The sequence below is a fragment of the Apis dorsata genome, unplaced genomic scaffold (genome assembly GCF_000469605.1).
Source record: "Apis dorsata unplaced genomic scaffold, Apis dorsata 1.3 scaffold_434, whole genome shotgun sequence".
Lineage (NCBI taxonomy): Eukaryota > Metazoa > Arthropoda > Insecta > Hymenoptera > Apidae > Apis > Apis dorsata.
The window spans coordinates 29,474-42,739 of record NW_006263685.1 but is presented as its reverse complement, the minus strand read 5'-3'; the positions used below and the strand labels follow the sequence as shown (position 1 = coordinate 42,739).

The 13,266-nt window shown below is 34.3% G+C and overlaps 1 protein-coding gene across 1 annotated transcript in view; it reads left to right on the top strand.

Annotated features, from left to right (window-relative positions):
* LOC102674178 (venom dipeptidyl peptidase 4-like) overlaps positions 1-13,266 on the top strand; it is a 248,884-nt gene that overhangs the window by 220,554 nt on the left and 15,064 nt on the right. Inside the window, exons 13-14 of the mRNA XM_006619725.2 lie at positions 5,543-5,730; positions 8,256-8,450. Of these exons, the coding sequence (XP_006619788.2) occupies positions 5,543-5,730; positions 8,256-8,450 (383 nt within the window). The remainder of the gene's footprint in view (positions 1-5,542; positions 5,731-8,255; positions 8,451-13,266) is intronic.

The window sequence follows — 13,266 nt, the reverse complement described above, 5'->3', positions numbered from 1 at the left end:
CAGGAAGAACAAGAAAAATTGTTGCAAGAAATTTGAAACAGTTTTCTGATCTCTCGTTGTCGGCTCGAGAGTCCAAGGATATCATTTTTAAAATAGAAGAAACATAAGGAATATTGATATATCCTTTTCTTTTTCTTTTGGGATTCTTGATTCTCCCTTCTTGATTAATATGGAGGGGAAAAAATAAAGGAATGGTATTTCGAATCCGATCGATTTTATTTTTAATCTACTTACAATTAAGTTTTTCGACAATCTGTTTCCTTTCACGGGGTTAGTTATCCCACGTTGGAAGGGAAGTTTGTTTCTAAATGAAACTCGCCAATCTAATTTTAATTTAATTTCTTAATTTCCATAACCCCAGTCCTTATCTCAACCCCTCGGGACTTTTTCTTCTTCTTCTTCTTCTTCTTCGTGGCTAGTTTCATTTTCTCGGCCTATATTTAAAAGTGTGGAAAGTTTATTTGGAAATATTGAAACGAAAATTGAAGTTATCGCGATCCACCCTGGTTTTTACCATCCCCCTCATTCCTCTAATTCAACTTTCCAATCGAATTTTAATTTAATTTCTTAATCCCCCTCGTTGAGAGCTTCTCGCTGTTTTTTTGCTTCGACTTTTGCAAAAACTTTTCATTTCTCCTCCTCTGTTTCTCTTCACTTTTACCATCCCAGGTTTCCGCAAAAATGTTCTCTCATAGAATTTAAAGTTCACTGAAATTTTATATGTGATTTCATTATTGAATGTTGCCAGCAACATTACTATTTCATAGTTGCTAGCTATTTCTCTTCGATACACGTATTTCAAATGTTTTATAATACGTATACAATCACGTATAATCAAATATATTCATTCAGCTAAACCCGTATATTTTTATTTATTATTTTCCAGTCAACATGTTCTACGAAAGTTCTATTGAAATTTTAATCCGTATATTCGTTCGTGTAAAAATTCTTAATGAAACAAGTATCGAGAAAGAAATGAAACGAGGAAAATTTATTATACGATATCGTGAAATTATCACCTATGTGTATATATATATATATACATTATCGTATTAAACAATCAGATTATATGCTTTATAATCGTTTAACAAATCGTCGTCCTCCCCCAATTCGCTTCGAGAGGAAACACGATACGTTATCAGCAGTTCGAATTAAATAAATTTTCCCGCCGTTTAACAAACAGGCAAACACGATCCAACTGGATCAACCATTTTCCTACGCGTACATGAGTCTCGATGTCTGACAACGATTACACGCATACGTAATGGCGGCGCAACATTATGGCAAATCGATAGACGGATAATTCTCTTTTCTTCTTTTTTCTCTCTCTCTCTCTCTCCTTTTATATATATATAATGATATATAAAATATTTCTTCGAACGATGAATTTTTCAAATCAAGTTCGATTCCATAGGTTTCAAACTTAAATATAGGAGAAAATAGTTTTTCTGTACTATTGATTTAATTGGCCATGGTTCTAGAGATTATTTACGAAAAGGAACTTTCGTTGGAATAATATCTTCAACGATTTCAATCGCACGTGAAATATATTTTAATTATGGGGAGGGGGACAAACACGCGATATAAATTTCCTTTTCCACTGAAAGATATCCATATTCTATTACATCTCCAAGTATCAAATAGATAGAAGTTCACAAGAATTACAGCTTGAATTTCCACTTTCAATTCCGCTCGACAACCCTCGCCCTCCCCCGTCGATGAAAGTTCTATCCGCGTGGAGAACTCGAGAAGAACGTTTCCCCTTGCTTCGATTCCGACCCAGAAACTCGTTTCCAAAACACTTGCGTATCAACTTTCGACCCTAATAGGTCAAACGAAAACTTCCATTCTCTCTTGAATTCCTCGAAGGCGTCACGGTGTTTCGATAAACACGCTCGTCTCTTCAAACTTTTGACGCTCGAATTCGTAGATTCAAGGATAAAAAGGAAAATGGAGGGGGGCGAGTGTCGTTCGATCGAGAGGGAAACGATCGATTATCCGTAAATTAAATCCGTAATTAGATTATCGGCTACGTCTTTCGTCTTCTAATTGGCAAAAATGAGCAGAAATGGAAAGAGGGGAGGTGAAAAAAGGGGGGGATTCGAGTATTCGATTTGTCGAGGCGGCACGATTACCTACTGTCGATAATTGGCTTTCTTTGTGGACAAACGCTTTCGATTCTTCGAAGGGGCTAATTTCATTCCTCTCGAGAAGAAGAAGAAGAGGAAGAGGAGGAGGAGGAGGAGGAACTCGATGAATAGGAAATGTTTTGTTCTTGTCATTCGAGCCAATAATGCCGCGAACGAGGAAAAAATATCTCGACTTTGATCTGGAAAAGAATTTTACGAAAAAATATAAGATATATATATAAGAATATAAAATAAAAATAGAAAAGTTTGAAAAGTTTTGGAAAAGTGAATTTAATTCGAGAAAATATTGTATTATGTTCTTTTTGTAATCGGCATTAAAATAGGCAATATAAAATAGAATGTGGATATTTATAACAAATTTTTTACAATGTTTTATATTGTGTTTAAAAATATGCGATATATTGCTATATTATATATCATGCATACATCGTGCTATATTTGTTTCGTTAAATCAATTTAGTCTATCGATAAACACTTGTATCATATTGTGGAATGTTAATAACAATAATATACAACAATTGCCGATTATATTAAAGCATGTTTTTACAACTTTGAATTAATAATTAAATTTACCAATTTATTTTAAATAGTTTTGTGTGATTATTATAAAAATGTTATAAATTTTCTAAATATTTAGAAAATATTATTTAATGGATTACAATTTTGAATTCACTGTAATGAAAAATAATATAAAATATATTAATATTTTATACAAGAATCAAATATGTATTGATAACATTATACAATATATCATGAATGTTTTCAACCCTATAAATTAATATTTATTAATGAATGTAACGTTGTTATCTTATGTTATCATTTAGAAAGATAGATTGTAATTTATTGTAACTCGAATTACAATATATGAATACTGCAAAATATTGTATAAAGTTAATAAATAATTATTCTTCATACTTAATAATATTCACATATTAATGTATTAAAAATTTTCATCATAACAAATATTTGCATATTTTTCGTACATACCTATTTATATATTCTTCGTAAATACTTTTGCGCGTAAATATTATATTGTATATTTATTCATATAAATATCCACATTCTAGTGATGAATAACTGAAAAAATTATATTTTCTGTTTCACTTATATTTTTCCTCGTTATACATTTATAAGAAAAGAAAAAACATCTTTTCCCTCATATTTCCAAAAATTGACAATAAATCATTTTTGTAAGAAATATTTCAATAATATCAAAATTATCAAATTTGACTCCTGAAATTTTGCTCTAATTTCGCTTACTTATTTCAGTGATTTCAATCAAAAACAAAATCGATAAGACACAAAAAAAATCGCAATCTCTCGAATTTAATTCACAATATCGAGATTTCAATAAAGATTTTTAATCGAATATCTTATTATAATTAGATAGTAAAATTTTTGAAAAATCGATTATAGACATATAAAAATTGATATGTAAAAATACCGGTCAATTTAATTTCACATTAAATGAAATCGTATCTGCTTAACATTGCGCTAATGCAAACTTAAATTGACTTGAATAACAATAATGATCAGCAAATTTTCCTCTTCTGATCTTCCTCGTCTTCTAAACAAAAATCGTAATAAACAAAAATTAATATTGTTTCGAATATAATATACATATATAATTATAAATTACAACTTAATAAAAGATCCCCAATCAACATTTTTATCTTTCTAAAATCTCGAAAAATGGTTAACTCTGTGTATTATATAATCGAAAATAAAAAAAGAAAATCTTACTTGTCAAATCGTCATCAAAAGTGAATTACGAATTCGATTTTACCAAATCGTATCCAAATTATCGAGAAATCCGAATCGTTGGATTCGTTGACCGGAAGATCGAAACGAGGGAAATAATTGAACTGGATCCACGCCGGGTGTAAGGGTGCCGTTATATGTCCGACGTTGATGCATAGTGGCTTAAAAGTTGGATATATCGTGGTGGTTTGAATTGTGAATCGTGGCGATAAGGAGTGGCGAGAAGAAATTGTTGTTCGCGTCACAACGACGAAATTGGCCTCTGGCATCTCGTTCCGTTGACGTGAAATATTTCTCCCCATTCAATATCTCTTCTTTATTTCCATTCTATCCTCTGAGATAGACTTTTATTCGAACGTGAATTAATAAAATTTAAAATTCGTCCATACGATAATAAATTATAACAAATGTTATCTAAATATGGTATTCTTGGCGGAGATCATCTTGTATATATATATCGTTTAATTATATAAGCTAAAGTGGTACAACCTTGCCCGTGGTTAATGAGGTTTGCGACCTGGATGTCCATTTCGCATCTCTCCTTTTCACTGGCCACTGATTCATTTAAAACTCTAAGATTACTAAGGCAAAGTTTGGTCATTGGAAGGGAAGGTAACACAGTGGAACTAGTAGAAATGGGGATAAGAGAAATAACGAATGTTTTATCGCTATTGTTCGCTTCAAGTTTTTCCCTTTTGTCCTGTAATAAAGAAAATGGAGCATCTGTTATATCCTTGGATTTTGAAACGGCGTTCAGGCAACGATTGACACGATTCTAAAATAAAAAAAGTTGAGATATTATATGTTCGTTTCCCATTTGTTTCATCCAAGAGTATTATTTTCCACTTTCTCGTTGATCTTTGAGAAAAAAGAAATAAGGAGGAGATTTAGTTGATCTACTACAACTTGAAAACGGCAGATAACAAATCGGAACGATATGTGTATCTGAGAATCGATAGCTGGGCGAGAGAAGTCGGTGGAATGGGAAGCAGTGGAGGAGGATTCTCGGGTTACAGAGGTTGGCGCCGTGCCCTGTAGTAGTAAAATAAAGGTAAATTAAGGGTCCAAGTTCGAGGAGAGGTCCTCTGAGAGCAAGGCGAGACGCTTTTTCGCTATCGATTGAAACTTAGACGCCACTGTTTTTCTACGAGAACAAGTTTCCGCCCATACGATGTTTGGATAAATATTGAACGATCACGAAGCTAAAGATCTCGCATCCCGAAGATTGACACGATAAAACCAATCCAATATCTGAACGCGAAATAATATTAAACCTAATATCGATACGATGATATTATTAATTCTTGCGAAGAAGATCTTTATGGCAATTTTTGAGAATTCCAATTCTTTAACCTTCTTTTCTAAAAATTTCTAATTTAAAAATTTTACTCACGAATTGTTTCAAAAATTTTATCAATTATGCATTCAAATCTGAAATGCGGATAATACTAGTTATAAGCAAACGATTGTAATTAATAAAACTTAAATTCAAATCTAACATCTTCCAAATCCCTTTTTTTTTTTTAAATTAGAATCATGATTTAATTTAATTTCGAAAAATTTTCTTTCTTCCGTTCATTTATCGTCGACATGCTCTCGTCGCATCTCCATGCGATTCTCCTCGTTTTCAGAATTCTACGAAGATGCTGACGTGGGAGGCGAACGAAGCAGTCTCCGAGATTATCGCGGAGAAATCGCAACCGGTAGTGCGCCGTTTCAAGGTGCCGGTTCCCGGAGGATTCGAAGCTCGTGTCAGACTTCTGATTCCGCCGAACGCTGATTTGTCGGGCGCCACCAAATATCCCATGCTGATCTTCGTGTGAGTAACAACGATCCTCTCTTCGATCTAATAGAATAGAATACGTGTTAATCGTAACCGAGTAAAAAAAAGAAAAAATCGAAAAAATTTTATCATCATCATTCCGTTCCTTTCTTTCCTCCTTTCACCCTTTCTTACGTCCATTCGCCTTTTCTTCTCTCTTTTTTCCTTCTTTCGCCCCTTTTTCCTCTCCTTTCGCCCCTTCTTCCCTTCTTTCGCCCTTTTTTCCCTCTTTTCGCTCTTTTTTCCCTCCTTTCGCTCTTTCTTCTCTTCTTTCATCTCTTTTTCCTTCTTTCGCCCCTTCTTACCTTCTTTCACCCTTTCTTACGTCCTTTCGCCTCTTCTTATTTCTTTTCACCCCTTTTTTCCTCCTTTCGTTCCTTCTTACCTCCTTTCATCCTTTCTTCCCTGTTTTGCCCCTTCTTCCCTTCTTTCGCCCCTTTTTTTCTCCTTTCACCCTTTCTTCTCTTCTTTCGCCTTTTTTCCTGCTTTCGCCCCTTCTTTCTCTTTTTTCGCCCCTTCTTACTTCTTTTCATCCCTTTTTTCCTTCTTTCGCCCTTTCTTACCTCCTTTCACTCTTTCTTACGTCCTTTAACTCCTTCTTCCCTTCTTTCGTCTCTTCTTACTTTTTTCACCCCTTTTTTTCTTCTTTCACCCCTTTTTTCCTCCTTTCGTCTTTTTTACCTCCTTTCGTTCCTTCTTACCTCCTTTCATCTTTTCTTACGTCCTTTCGCTCCTTCTTCCCTTCTTTCGCCCCTTCTTACTTCCTTTCACCCCTTTTTTCCTCCTTTTGCCCCTTCTTCCCCTTCTTTCGACCCTTCTTCCCTCCTGTCGCCCTCTTTCAAGAACGTTTAAAAATCAGGGCTTGATTTCCCAGGGATGTTCCATTCCAGGTTATTTCTTTTTCTTTTTCTCAAATACCAGAGAATACCGCCACCATGAATACCGCTTTAATATCCTCGAAGCGGGATCGGAATTATTCGAATGGAGAAAAATAATGAAACGCGTAGAATACGGTGTGGCATCGGTCGCGTCACTCGCAGCGTATCATTTATCAAAAAATTTTTTTCACCACTCTCCTCCCCCCCCTGTCGATACATAGCTAGCGAAACGTAGAGGAATAATCGCGGAGAGATTCATTTCGATGCCGCGTAAACGCGCCCCCTGAATTTTTATGAATCCGTATCGGGATTAATTAGCGAGTCAAATGAAAATCCAAGTCCCAGTATTAGAGAGACTGTCTTGTTTTCCTTGCGTGAGTTTCGTTCGTAAAAATATCCTTTAAAATTACCTTTTCTTTCTTTCTTTTCTTTTTTTTACGAACTCATTCGAGGAAAAGAGTGAATAAAAATGATGAAGGGTGGAGAAAACGAATGAAACAATGAACGAATAATTAAATAGATAAATTTGATCGAGCTCGATTCTACGTCGGCAGGCATTAATTCGAGTTTCGAAAATTGGATTGTACGACAGAACTCGTTCGGAACGAATTAGACTGTGTATAAATAGAAACACATGATTCGATTGAATAATTAAGTTAAATCGGAAAATTGAATTAGCTTTTCTTGGTCTGCTCCGGCGGAATTGTTTGGTAATTGTTCATTCACGCGTGTGTACCCGGAAAATTGCAAATTTAGAATTTCGATTATCCAAGCTGCTATTACTCGCCGACAGAATCTCGTCATTTTGGGGTTAAACCAAAGATAAAAAAAGAAAAAGAAAAGGAAAATTATAAATTCCATTTGTCTCAACGAGATAATATATATATATAATATTGTAATCGTGAATTTAATCAAAAGATAAATGAAATCACATCACAAGCGAATCATCATCGAATCTCATTATCCCAGCATGTACTCTGAATATACTGAAGTAAATTTGTAAATAGTAGATATGTGATAATGGACTTTTTGCACAGATAATAACGACCTTTTATTTAATTAGCAATTAATCAAATTATCGGCAACTCCATTTCTACTTGTTACTTCGAAATATTCTCCACGTAATATCTTTCTATCCGTTCAACATTATTACTTTTTCTAATAATTTGAAATAAATTATACACGTATATAAATCGAATTAAAACTTTCAATTTGATTATTAATGTTTAAAAAAAGAAAAGCTCGATTTGAACAAAATAATCGTAAAAATTTAGCATGTGAAAAATATTTGTTAAAGTTTGAACAAAATAATCGTAAAAGTTTAGCATCGATAAATCTAAAAAAAATATTTGTTATTAATAATTAATCGTTTCTCTTTCATCTCTTAATTTCTCGACATTAAATTACACGAATACAAATACAATGGAATTCCATTTGAACTTTTACTTCTACTACAAGCATCGTCGTAATCGAAAATATATCATAATCGCAATAATAAACTAATTATCTCAATCCTCGGACAGATTCGTAAAAATAGAGTTCCATCGTAGAAATTTAATCGACGATGAAATTACAAATAATAATACGCCTTAACAGAGAAGAAATAATCAAAACAGCGTTTCAAGTTCACCGTATTTTCCACAGATACGGCGGGCCAGATTCGTATCAGGTGACGGAGAAGTTCGACGTCGATTGGGGCACGTACCTTGTAACGAATAAAAGCATCATCTACGCGACGATCGACGGCCGTGGGTCAGGTTTAATGGACAACGGTATGCTATTCGCCGGATATCGAAACTTGGGAACGGTCGAGATCGCGGATCAGATCAACGTTACCAGGTGAGCATCCCTCGATTGTAAAAGCGAGATCGTTCGACTCCCCAAATTCCCTTCTTTCTTAAGCGCACGAGTGGAATTGTAATTTCGAGTCTAATTCAATTGTGTAATTCATTGTGTGTCGGATCGTGTAACTGTTTGAACGAGATCTAATTTTCCATGAATTCTATCCAATGTTTGTTATTGCTCGATTGAATACACGGAATTCAACTTTTCCGAAATGTTATAATAATAACATCGTTGGAATAGTAATAACAGGTTTATTATGATTTGGTTGGATTTTATTATTAATTCGCGATCATAGCCTCTGTAATATTTGATTACGAATACGATGTGTAGATGCCTTTGTATACGTTTCTAAGAAAAAATATATATCTTTGAAAATTGAATAATTATTTTCCGTATGAAAATTAATAAAAATCAATCAAATCAATCGTGTGCTTTCTGCAATCAAAATAATTAATTTAGAGTAATTGATTGCCAAAAGTATGCCTATTGACTAATATTATTTAATATTTATCGATTGTTTTTTTTTTTTGAAGCATTAAGCCTGTTTTCATGAAAGTTTTCGTAAATTTTCCGTATGAAAATTAATAAAAATTAATCAAATCAATCGTGTGCTCTCTGCAATTAAAATAATTAATTGAGAGTAATTGATTGCCAAAAGTATGTTTATTGCCTAATATTATTTAATATTTATCGATTGTTTTTTTTTTGAAGTATTAAGCCTGTTTTCATGAAAGTTTTCGTAAATTTTCCGTATGAAAATTAATAAAAATTAATCAAATCAATCGTGTGCTCTCTGCAATTAAAATAATTAATTGAGAGTAATTGATTGCCAAAAGTATGTTTATTGCCTAATATTATTTAATATTTATCGATTGTTTTTTTTTTGAAGTATTAAGCCTGTTTTCATGAAAGTTTTCGTAAATTTTCCGTATGAAAATTAATAAAAATTAATCAAATCAATCGTGTGCTCTCTGCAATTAAAATAATTAATTGAGAGTAATTGATTGCCAAAAGTATGTTTATTGCCTAATATTATTTAATATTTATCGATTGTTTTTTTTTTGAAGTATTAAGCCTGTTTTCATGAAAGTTTTCGTAAATTTTCCGTATGAAAATTAATAAAAATTAATCAAATCAATCGTGTGCTCTCTGCAATTAAAATAATTAATTGAGAGTAATTGATTGCCAAAAGTATGTTTATTGACTAATATTATTTAATATTTATCGATTGTTTTTTTTTTGAAGTATTAAGCCTGTTTTCATGAAAGTTCATTTATCGATTTGTTAAATATATATATATAATATAATATTTAAACATATAGCTTCAAACGATTGCCAATTAATTGAATTTCGTCATTTCCGTTTCCATATTATAATTGTGAAAATCGATAATTCTATTTTGACCCGGTTCACGCGTGATTTATAAACGTTTCACCGGCGTAACGATCGCGAGACACGGATTTTTCTAATCTCGCTACAACTCCCTCGTGTTCGATTTCGTGAACACGTTCGTGGTATAAAAGGCTCGAATTAATTGGGTTCTTCGTTAGAAAAAACGTGTTTGCATCTTAAACGGGTTGATGCTTTAAATTTTAAATATATGCAATTTGCTTCTTCTTTTTCTCTCTCTCTCTCTCTCTCTCTCATTCTTTCGGAAAATATTGCCAACGTAGGTGATTCGGCCATAAAGAAGCGGAAAATGCAAATAGATTTTAATAGTCGTAGTTCTATCGTTGTGTCATTTGAAATGGGCTTTGATCGTGGAGCCGATCCTAATTTCGTTGTTTTATGACTCTCCCCACTCTCTTTCTCTCTCGCTCGCTCGCTCGCTCGCTCGCCCCTTCTCTCTCCTTCTCTATTTACATGTAAAATGTTCCCAGATGCAATTTATCGAACGCCGCTTCTGTCCGTTTTAAATGCTAAAAGACGCATTGCCCTTGTTGTTTCTATGCATTTTTAATGCATACGTCAACAAAATAGGGATTGATTTATTATATATTTATGTAGAAAAAATCTGGTTTGTTTTTGATTTCAAACGATATTGCATTGAACATCGGGATAAGTCAATTTATGACGTGTCCCCCTTTTCGCGTTTTTTTCTCTCTCTCTCTCTTCTGTTTCTCCTCTGTGAACGGTTGATTTATTCGATTGATGGAACACGAGTTTAACAGGCGTTGTACAAATTCAACGTTTCATCAAATCAACCGAACGTTGCGCGAGCATTAAACTATAGCCGTGTCTGTAAATCGAGTTCTCGAAACTATCGCCAATAGCACGAGTTATTTTCTATGCTAATGTTAACATTTCCAATTATCATTTTACTTTGATCCACGTTCGATCTGACGTTCTTCAATTTTTGAAAAAAAAAGATAATGGAAAATATGTTAGGAAGATATTAGAAGATATCGTTTAATTCAAAAATTATGTATATCTTTAACCTCTTCACTATAAGATATCAAAGGCACAATACTTTCAATGATTGTCAAATAAAATATAGTAGTGAAGAATCCTTCGACGAATTTTTATTTTTCCTTTCACCTTTAGAATAATTTTAATTTAAAGAAGAAAAGAAATTAAACGTACACACATGTCAATAAAATCAATAAAAATAGGATCAAAAGAATCAACCACACAATTTTTACACAGTTTTTCGATGTCTGAAAGTAAAAAAAAAATTAATTTCGTATTTTTCTTCCTAATTTTTTAAAAAGTACAAATTTAAAATTCACCTACGATCCTCGAACGCTCAGAAACCCATTAAGGAAATTCAAAATTAAATTAACACCCTTGTTAAATATCTCCACGTAATCCCATTTCTTTTTTCCAACGCCACTTAATCACCGTGCTCGTACTAATATTTATCTCTCTCTTTCTCTCTCTCTCTCACACAATTCATTATAACATTTCAAAAAATTCACCCGATTCGCCCGACATTCGTCACTTCGGAGTTGCGCATTAAAGAGGGGCGAAACAAGGGAAATTATACTCGAGTTCGTCGGACAACGATCGCCAGCCAAAGAGAGAGAGGGTTATGCGGGCGAAAAAGTTGCCAAGCCTCGCCGCAACGCGGAACTGAAACCGCGACGCGTGCAAAATTAACGACTCAGAAACGACAGACTCGTTTTTTCTTTCTTTTTTTTTTTTTTTTTTCCCCCCCTCGGCCCTCAAAATTTAAAACTTCCCTCTTCCTTTTTTTTTTTTTTTTTTTTTTTATCCCGCCCTCGAGCCTCGAAAATTCAAACCTTCCTGCTTCCTTTTTTTTTTTTTTTTTTTTTTTATCCCGCCCTCGAGCCTCGAAAATTCAAACCTTCCTGCTTCCTTTTTTTTTTTTTTTTTTTTTTTATCCCGCCCTCGAGCCTCGAAAATTCAAACCTTCCTGCTTCCTTTTTTTCTTTCTTTCTTTCTTTCTTTCTTTCTGCTCCGTGAAAGAATAAGAGCGAATAAAGGGAAGCGCGAGGAGCACTTCGATCGATGGGAAATAGCGATAATAGCGTTTCTTAAAATTCTCCAAGCACAACTAGGTAGGCGAATCTAATTACAGGGGGGAGAGCTGTCGTCGTGACACCCCTGCCAGACGCTGACTTATCGCCACCAGACGCGGTAATCCGCTAATCCACCTAACAAACTAGCGCCACCACGTCCGAACCTTGTTCCGCCGAATTCGCGTCTTCTCGCGACGGAACTTCTTTCCCCCTTCCTCCCCATGATCGATCTCGAATTAAGTTTCAATTGTATTTCTGTCGATTCGAGTATAATGTGAGATTTGTTGCGAGACTTAAGTAACTAGCTATAAAAAAAAAAATAAATTGTACAAAAAAGTAAGTAAGAATCATACGAAATGCGATGATAATATAAAAATATAAAAGTATAAGTCTGTCGATTAAAATAGAGTGACTTTCTTTTTTTTAAATTGAATCAATTTTTTTGAGAATTTACTTTCTATAGCCAACTTCTTCCTCAAAATTTTGTTCATATACGTCGCTTAATAAACCAATCCTTCTTTCAAACAAAAAAAAAACTCAACTCGTTCAACTTGTCAAGTTTAAAAAAAAGAAACTTTCGTCCTACTGTACAGACAAAATTGATCATCGAGCTCTCTCTAAAAAAAACTTCAACAGTCATTCAAACGTTACGTTCCCTATCTCTCAAAACATCCACCTCAGCAATAATCTCCATACATCCATACTCGCCATTAATCATCAACTATCAAAGGAAGGAACGTCAAAATCCACGCGATCCACCAAGAAATAAAAATAAAAAAAAAAAAGAAATCGATGTGGAGGAGGGGGTCGAGATCGATAGAAATGATGGTTTATCGGCCAGTTACACCGAACCCGCTTATCTTCCACGAATTATTGATTCCGCCTCGGCTATCTTCAGTCAGGATCGACGGAACGGCGAAACGGAGGAGCGGATAGGAGATATCCTCTCTCCCGTTGGAGAGGAACGGTCGTCGCCTGTGCGTTGGTCGGTATCCACACGTTGCGATGTTTTGCCGCCGCGTTCGTTGCGGCGCGTTCGCCCAATGAAAAAGGGAGTCGTGAAATTGGAAGCCGGCCAAGCGATTGCGGAATCGGCCAGCTCTCTTTAACTTTTGCCCTATTGCGCGGGGGCGCTCGTATCATCCCTGTCACCCGTCCCTTCTTTCTTTTCGTTTCACGTATTTTTATATCATTCCTCTCTTTCGCCCTTTTATTTTTCATCGCCCGTTATTTTGCATCGCGTTCTTCCTTTTCTTTTTTTCTTTTTTCCCCTCTCACTCCCCTATCTTCCCCTACATCGTTCACTTTTTATCGACATTCCTGTCCTT